The sequence below is a fragment of the Simochromis diagramma genome, unplaced genomic scaffold (genome assembly GCF_900408965.1).
Source record: "Simochromis diagramma unplaced genomic scaffold, fSimDia1.1 OVJJ01000205.1, whole genome shotgun sequence".
NCBI classification, from domain to species: domain Eukaryota; kingdom Metazoa; phylum Chordata; class Actinopteri; order Cichliformes; family Cichlidae; genus Simochromis; species Simochromis diagramma.
Window position 1 is genome coordinate 14,985,771 of NW_024386782.1, and position 9,255 is coordinate 14,995,025.

The 9,255-nt window shown below is 41.2% G+C and overlaps 1 protein-coding gene across 1 annotated transcript; it reads left to right on the top strand.

Annotated features, from left to right (window-relative positions):
- The first annotated feature begins 1,402 nt into the window (after window positions 1-1,402).
- On the top strand, window positions 1,403-7,505 carry abhd8a (abhydrolase domain containing 8a). Its single transcript, XM_040022130.1, has 5 exons — window positions 1,403-1,902; window positions 4,131-4,960; window positions 5,060-5,230; window positions 5,383-5,599; window positions 5,714-7,505. Exons 2-5 carry the CDS (start codon window positions 4,140-4,142, stop codon window positions 5,924-5,926), a joined length of 1,422 nt encoding a protein of 473 aa, XP_039878064.1. The 5' UTR covers window positions 1,403-1,902; window positions 4,131-4,139; the 3' UTR covers window positions 5,927-7,505.
- Window positions 7,506-9,255: the final 1,750 nt, after the last annotated feature.

Sequence of the window (9,255 nt, forward strand, 5' to 3'; positions counted from 1 at the left end):
CCAACACCAGCCTGAATTGTTGATACCAGGCAGGGTGGATTCATGGTTTGGTCAAGATTTGGTAACATGTGTAAACTATGTCCTCATTTTCCTGTTCTTAGCTGAATCTGCAGTCTTCTGTAGCTTAACTGCTTCAAATCTTGGCATATTGTGCATTCAATAGTGCTCTCCTTCATACCTTGGTTATAAAGAGTAGGGATTTGAGTTACCATTGCCTTCCAATATGCTCAAAGCAGTTCAGCCATTCTCCCCTGACCTCTCACATCAACAAAGCATTTTCTGTAAGAGAACTGCCGCTTATTAGATATTTTTTCATTTTCAGGCCATTCTTCCATGTTTTGGAAATCCCAGTAGATCAGCAGTTTCTGAAATACTCTGTCTGACAATAGCAACCATTCTACTTTCAAAGTCACTTAAATGACCTTTCTTCCTCACTCTAACGCTCAGTTTGAGCTTGTGAGCTTTAGATGTGAGAAGATGTTTTTATAATAAAGTTTCTGTATAGTCTATCCTGGCATGCTGACTGAGGACTCCTTGAGCTGTAAGTGTAATTGCTGTTGAGTGCTCTGGTGGCCATCTAGAATGTTATATGTGTAATTCACCTGCATTTTGGAGGGTCTGCTTTTTGCATTGTTGCTATATTTTAATCTAAAAGTTTAGTCATTTAACATTAACTTCAGGCTAGCCTTTGATGTAAAAGACCACCCTGTGATAAGACAATACACACAGAAGCAGAGATGTGCAAACACAAATTCTGAAGGTCTCTCTACTGACAGTCGGTTTCAGTACTTTTTCATAACCAAGCTGTTGCTTAAAGTCTTCCCTTTGTGCAGTACATTATGATTACAGTGATGATGTTTCGTGAATAATCTGCACACGGTAGGAATCCTGAAAAGAACTGACGCACGTTTTGCTTTTAGGCCGGTATCAGTGATAAAGGCCTAATTTTTTAAAATTGAAATTTAATCGTCCGAAACACAGATACAGATACAAACAGATAAACCAATGATTATTTACGCCAAGCAATAAAACAAAGCACCCAGTTGGCTCACGGGCTCTCCGCCCAATAAACGTCACAGATTGCTTTCCAGTGACTGGCACTGGACTGTCACAGCAGCAGGCCTACCAATTTGCTATGTGAGTTCAAGAAGGGGGCACTGCTCGAAATGTGTTAGATTAAAACTGAAAGGTCACGTCTGTCCTTGGTGGTGAGGCAACAATAACTCGTTCTCAGGTGACACTTTATGATCATAGTCCGCAATCAGATGTGGGATTTGAAATAAGACCCCACGCAGAGCCCCGACTGTGGTCACGTGCCAGCCCAATTAATTTAGATAAATTAGCCGGACAGTCATTTTTATCATTTGTCTCCTTTTCAGCGCCCAGGCAGGACCACACAGCCTTTCCCCTTTTTTTCTTTCTTTTTTTGCTGGCCTGTCAGCCCTAGCAACAAGCAAACAGGCGCCTCTCATTGGCCTCCTCAATATACAACTGCTTTCTATTCGCCCTCCCCACCGCCACTCAGCAGCGAAAATACCCGAAGATTGCTGCTGGTGCTGCGGATTCAAGGGCAGCAGGGCTGGGTAGGGTCTGGCCCGAGTGCGCAGTGGATGCAGAGGAAGCAAGAAAAACACGGGCGTCTGTTTTCGTAATGGGTATATCATTAAACTACCAGTGGCACTCTTTTATGGATGCATGCTTTATCTTCACTCCATGCCCCCCTGCGGTCTGTAATGACGGTCTAATTGGGCCAATAAGGAGCTTTTACTGTTTTGCAGCATCTCTAGCGTAGACAAATTGTTGCGCCAGATGCAACGCCGTTCTCGATACTGTGTGGTCGGCCCTTGACTGTCATCTTTGGGTGCAGGTTTCTCATCACCTTAATCATCAGTACTTCTGCAGGTAATGCAAATCTTTTGGTTTTGGTTTTGTTTTAGCTTTTTTTTGTATTGCTCTGTGGCATCTGGATACCTGATGTTTACTGTGCAGCATATCAGCGCCAATAAACGGCTGCACGCATGATGCATGCATGCATTTCGCCTGAGACAGGATTAAAATAATAACAGATTATGAATAATACAAGCAGTGTCATTCAAAGCGCACTATTTGTGAAGCCTAAAGCTGTTATATATATATAAATATTTATATAAACATTTTTGGTGCGTATATTTGTGAGTATTTGAATCTTATTGCGATGTATAAATTGTTTAAAATAATAATTATAATGTGTTGTTGTAGGAGCCAAGCCGCTAAATGTTTGTGAATCAGGCGTTTTTAACATAACGGTCTCATGTTGAAAATATAGGCCACTCACTTCACGTGCATCTTGACAGACTGCGCCTCACTCTGCTAGACTCTTGTTATGGAAATGCAGCAGCACACAGTGTACCGAATGTGTGTTACTGTAAGAGTTGGCAGGCCTGTCAACCTAAATATTCTGCAATGCAGACACACAAAACAAACAACTTCAACATGGCTGAGTAACCTTCAGCCCTGACTTTGGTCGAGGTTGGATGTCGCGGAAACCATTACATTGCTCCCCACAGCCATGTTCCAGACCTGCTGGTGGGATTGGAGAATTGTAGGTCAGGAAGAGAAGCCCAGATTTAAGTGGGAGGACTGTTGGATTTGTGCTGCTGTAGTTTGTTTTGTGCCGATCTGTTGATTGTCGGTGGCCATGTAGAATATTTTTTATCTATGTGTTTTTGTTTTTTTTGTTTTGTTTTATTTTTGCAGACTAGCATGGTAATAACCTTGCTCTTTGGGGAGGATTTTGCTTCTTGTGTTGATGTTCTGTTTTAATGTAAGGTGTACGGTGCTTGAAAAACTGGCACGTGCACAATATACAAAAATATACCTAAAGGATTTGTTTTTGTCAGATTTCCACAGACATCCACCAACAAATAATCATTCCCACTATTTACATTTTGTTTTTATATTTCTTTAAACTAGTCAAGGTACCAGTCATTAAATATACTAAGCACCCAGCATGATTGGAAGACAATAAAGATGTAAACAACATGTACTATTTTGTACTTCTCAGTATACTTTGCCAAAACGCACATTAATATAGCGGAATGCACAAATATCCTACAATAATGCACATAATGCTAAATGGTGATGAGTTGCGAATGCAGCTCAACTCAAATGTTACAAGGGTTTTCAATTTGTGTGTAAAAATAAGGGTTCATTTTGCATCCAGTGACATCACTTTGCATTCACACAAAAGTGTGCTGAATGATAGTGCGGATAATGCATACATAGTGCATAGACACAACAGCAGTTCCTTAAACAAGGAAACAAACAAGGAAACAATAAAGTCTCACCAGCTACTGAAGATGTGACTCAGCCTTGTGTGTTTCCTAGAGATAACTGTGTTTTGTATCAAAAGTGGGGACACTAACGTGTGTGTTTGTGCTGCTGACAGCAGACTGTCAAGCAGTGGCTGGACCTGAACGGAAACATAGAAACCAGCTCTCATCTCCCGCTGGAAAGAACGCAGTTTGGAAAACTGCTATCACGTTGTCGTGAGACACACAGTCCGCAGACATGTGTACAGTCATGCCCTCTGACTGGAGTTCTCTATTTATATATATCCTGATTCTGACCCTGTGAAATGGAGGGGTTATTAATAGCAGACATCTAGCTTGGCCTAGGTTTTTTACATGGTGTGTGGTGCAAATACTGCTTTGCAGTTGTTTGTTGAATGCATCAGAATGTCAAGCCAGGTGAGTCACTGAGGTGAGTGTGTTAGTAGAGACTTAAACAGCTCTGTTGGATATAATATGGCTATTGATTTTGAAATGTGTTAAAGTACCCTTTATTTTGGCGTACTTTCTTTCTGGCTCTGGACTGATGAAGGATAAAGAAAGCCTTTTCATTGTGTCTCTGTTGCTAGGAAACAGCTTGGGTTCAGTTTTGTAGGAATCAAGCTGGGTCCAATTTCTTGCAGTGCAGCCAATGCCATTGGCAAAGCAGTGCAAATGGAACAAGTTAGAATGTTTGAAACTGTGAGACTAAATGAGCTGTGAAAAGTAGGGCAAGACATGAAAAATATTTTTTTCCCACATTTCAAAGGAAGCAGAGTACTGATATGTTTTATTTGTGTCTGTGTGATGTTGTTCCTGCAGGGAAACACCATGCTGACTAGCATCACTGAAGGGATACTGTGCTGCCTGACTGGGAAGACTGCCAATCTAGTCTTGCCCCTGGAGTCATCAGAACCCTCTGATGGTTTTGAGTATGTGGAGGTGAAACCTGGGAGAGTCCTGAGAGTGCGGCATATCGTCCCCGAGCGCCAACCCATAGAAACAGAAAAACAAGTTGCTGAAAAGGACAATGCAGATGTTGACTGCTATGATAAAGATTCTCCCATATCTAATAATGACGGCGACAGTGGCAGCATTGTCCACTGCAAGAGGAAGATCACAGTCTACCGAAATGGCCAGCTGGTGATCGAAAATCTCGGGGATGTTTTGCACTCTGAGATTCTGCAGTGTCAGGATGGGGATTTAGAGCCCTGCAGCACTGTAGAGGTGGAGCTTGCTGACTACAAAGACATAGCCTCTTCTCCAGACCCCAACCCTGTTCCTCCTCCAGTTCCTCCACCACCTGGGGAACATAAACCTGCTCCGCCTCCACGCCGCCGCCGTCGCAAACCCAAGCGCACAGTTTTAATAGACTCCAAGAGGATGATCTCGAGCTGCAAAGGAACGCACTCGGATGTAGCACTGTTCTTCGTGCATGGCGTCGGAGGATCTCTTGACATCTGGAGCAGCCAGCTGGACTTCTTCTCCCGCCTGGGCTACGAGGTCATTGCGCCAGATTTGGCAGGTCACGGAGCAAGCACAGCGCCACAGATTGCAGCAGCTTATACCTTTTATGCCCTTGCGGAGGACCTGCGAGCCATCTTCAAGAGATATGCTCGTAAACGCAACATTCTTATTGGCCACTCATATGGGTGAGGATTTGTGAGATGCTTGTGTTACGGGTCAGCTTAGAAAAGTCAGTGGCGTACAGTGATTAACATGCTGTACCTACCCCATTATATCTCTTCCAGAGTGTCATTTTGTACCTTCCTGGCCCACGAATATCCCGATCTGGTCCATAAGGTAGTAATGATCAATGGAGGGGGTCCCACAGCTCTGGAGCCCAGCCTCTGCTCCATCTTCCAACTGCCATCTTGTGTCCTTCACTGTCTGTCACCTTGTCTGGCCTGGAGCTTCCTCAAGTAAGATGCTGTGATGCTGCAAACAGTAGTGACACACTGTGACAGACAGATGTAATAGATAAATAATAGCTTGCTTAAAATGTTAACTATCTTTAAAATGTACAGGAAAGAGATTTTGGTAAAGTTTTTTTCTTTCTTTTTCTAATCTTCAGAGCTGGATTTGCCCGTCAGGGTGCCAAAGAAAAGCAGCTTTTGAAGCAGGGCAATGCCTTCAATGTGTCTCCGTTCGTTTTGCGAGCCATGATGAGCGGTCAGTACTGGCCCGAGGGGGACGAGGTATACCATGCCGAGCTCACTGTGCCCATTCTTCTGGTTCATGGCATGTGTGACAAGTTTGTGCCCATGGATGAGGACCAGCGGATGGCAGAGGTATATCACACCTTTATCCAAACAAGAGCTATTTTGTTTCATTTATTAGTTATTGTCTCATAGCTTTGGATTCGGATCTGTTGTAAGATTATCCATTTTGGCTCTTGTTTTTAGATCCTCCTGTTCGCTTTCTTAAAAGTAATCGAAGAGGGAAGTCACATGGTCATGATGGAGTGTCCTGAAACTGTCAACACCCTCCTGCATGAGTTCTTTCTATGGGAGCCTGACATGTCAAGAAAAGGCAGCAGCAAGACAGACACAGAGAAGGCGATCGCTGCCAGTGACACTCTTCACACGCTGAAAAACAGTAAACCTGTGAACAAATAACCATCAAGGCATAAAGTTTTATTAAAGAGCAAAGGAGAAGGCCTATTTTTCGGCAGTTGGCATGTATTCCTAAGGCTCCCAGGCTGAGAGCTGTTTAAAACAGGGTCACATCTTATGGATGTAGATGACCACTTGGTGCTCCGAGATGAAGCGGGAAAGGACGTATGATAAGAGGGGCGGACGCCGATACACAGTCAGTTTCTGCTACGCTTTTTGATACCAGTTTGTCCTCCATCTCACCATGTTTGCAAACCAACACAAAGTCTGGAGGTAAAAGGCACCATGATTTGTGTATGAAATGTTTGTGGTGAAGAACTGACCGACGAGGCATAAAAGGCGTGAAACGCTGTTGGAATCGTCTCGCCTCCATCATATATATTCTGTAAAGTACTGCAGAAAAGAGCTCCTGTTCTACCTTAATAAAATGGCTAATTTATCCATTTTAACTCTGCTTTCAGTGGAAGAGAAGAAAAAAAAAACATCAAACATAGTCAACCGAGGAATCAGGGAGGGTGAAGAGCAATTTATAACAGAATAATTGTGTTTGATTAAATGCAGACAGTGGAAAAATAGATTAAATGCATTAAATATACTACACTGTCCATGTAAAATGTGGATAATAACTGTGTCACATGCTTACATAAATGACAATATGATTGAAGGAGAAACACACACATACAAAAAAAAATTTGTACCATATTGTTTTGGAACCACATTCACACAATATGCAGTGTACAGCATCTCAGACACACAATCTGACTGATTAACAAATGACAGAAGCAAGTAACTTTCCTTGCACTAAACTCAAAATCAAAAATGCTATGCGTCAGTATTAAAGTGTAACGATTTCATAATTAATATTAAAACATAAAACAAACATCAAAGCCGAGAGAGATTCTCTTCCAGATTAACAGCCATTGCCTCGATACCATACATATATACACACATATATATATATATATTATCCTAAGGATAAAAAGTACTGAGAGCCTGCATGAGTTCAGAGTATGGAAAGATATATACACAAGGGTTGTTTCAGACAGTTGCAATATATTGCCATAAATTCCCAGCACAATTGTCTTTTAATGAAATGGTTCCTCTCAGTGTGTAAGTATTATTATTGTTTATTTATTTCTGTTTTTATCCTGGCGTAACAGCAACAAACTGATAAAATGTTGTCTTAAGCTAATAACTGATCGCGAAACACGTGTGCGTTACCTAACCCTGCTGCTCCCCGTCCACCCTACACTGTATATCTACTCATGTCGGACTGAAGGAATGAGCAGGACGTGCTGCTCGCTGTTAGACATTCATTCGTGAATGTTGCTTTGTCTCATAGTGGGACAGTAAAGTGTGAATAAAAGCACAGTCTGATTCTCCCTGACAGTGCTTATCTGTTGACTGGATAGATTACTGTTATGTGTAACAGAGGATGTAAGTCAGAGGAAGCCCAAATATGAATCTGCCAAAGGCGAAAAATCCCCTTAACCTCCTAAGACCTGAACTTTTCCACGGCATGCATTTTTAGTTTCTCTTTGATATTTGGACATATTGGGGCCCGATGAACGTAAAAACAAAGAATTACTAGATTTTTTTTTTTACCTTATTTTTGTTTTTAAGAAAAATAAGAGCCACATATGAGCATATTCATTTAAAATTTCCTCGTAAGTGGATATCAGGACCTTGTAAAGCAAAATTGAGTATTTTGGTCTAAATAACCCAAAATGTGATGTCCACATATGTGGACGCCAGGTCCTAGGAGGTTAAGAAAAAAAACAACAACAAAAAAGGGACTTTTGTGCTCTTCATGCTGGTCTGTTATATATGCATTTTAAGAGAGAGTGCAGATGCGAGATGACTGGATTTATGCAACAGGAACAAATGAACAGAAATAGTTTGGGAATAAATGGAACCGGCTCTAAAACATTATATATTCTCTATGGACTTTATAAAAACCAACAAGTGCTGCTGATGCAAAGTACTGTATGTCTCTTTTGGTGTAAAAGGTCAGTAAAACTGTATGGACTACAGGGTGCACATGTACTTCTCCTTATGCTAAAAGTGTGCATATATAAATTGTCAGTGCTCATATGTGCTATATCTTTTTGTGGTTAACAAAATATGTTAATGTTATTGTGGCATTTATTCAAGGGAATCATATTATATGCACTGCCTGAATGTAGATGCATATAACATTATATAGCCTATTAAAACAATTGAATTCAGTGTATGAATGTGCCTTTCCTGGCATGAAATAAATCAGATGTTCCCAGTTAAAAGGTGTTTGTTTTCTCTGTTGAGTGCTGGATATGATTCTTCCTTCTCATCTTCTTCTTCTTTTTCCTGCGGCGCCCTTTAGGGGTCACTGAACATCTGACTACACCTCACCCTCTGCTTAGTATCCTCCTCTGTCACACCAAACCCTCTGCATTTCCTCCACATGACCTTGCAAACCGCCTCTTTAGCTCTTGCTGTGATCCTTTTGTCTCAAATGACTCCTAAACTCGTCTCCACCCTGCCTGCACCCTCTTCTTCATTTCTCTTTGGCACTGTCCATCACTTTGAATTGTTGACGCCAGGAATTTAAACTCATCCACCTCTACTGTACTTTTTTAATCTTTTCAACCTTTCTACTTTGCTCAATCACAAACTTGTCCTATAAGGATTCATTACAAATTCGAAAACGGAAGTGGGCAATTTGCATTTTACTGAAGAAAAAATCATGTTTTGGGGGGGGAAAAAAATTCTATTTTTTTCATCAAGTTTATTAAATAGGGGCCTGCAAATATTCCTAAGGCAATATACTGAATGGACACATATTAGCTCAATCCTATTCTTTTTCTTAAATGACCATAGAAATGCATTTCTTGTCTCTGGACAGCACTTTTTATAAGCAGTCATGATAAAATCTTATTTTAAAATGTTTTGTCGCTCCTCTGGTGTTTCTGTCACTTTTGTGAAACTGCAGACTGGCATCAAAATGAAAAAATTATTTTCTATTTTTCAAGCAAAAACATTCTTTAATTTAGCAAAATTTCATACACTGGGTCTCAGCTTCTTCTTTTTTTGCCAGTTAATCGTATCAAATTTACTTGGGCCTCCTTTGCTCAACTGCTTTATCTGAATGGGGTGAAGCTTTACGCAACTCATTTGCTACAAGAGCAGGAAAAACTATTTGAATTAGGAAGAAAAGGCAGTCGCTTCCTTTTATTTCCTATTTGCATAGGTTAGGAACAGTTTTCTGGACGAGCTGATTTGCATCACTGAGAGGTCAAAGCAGGGTAGGTGCCAGCTCCAGCTGGATAACGGCAGCAGTCTTGAATTCTGAA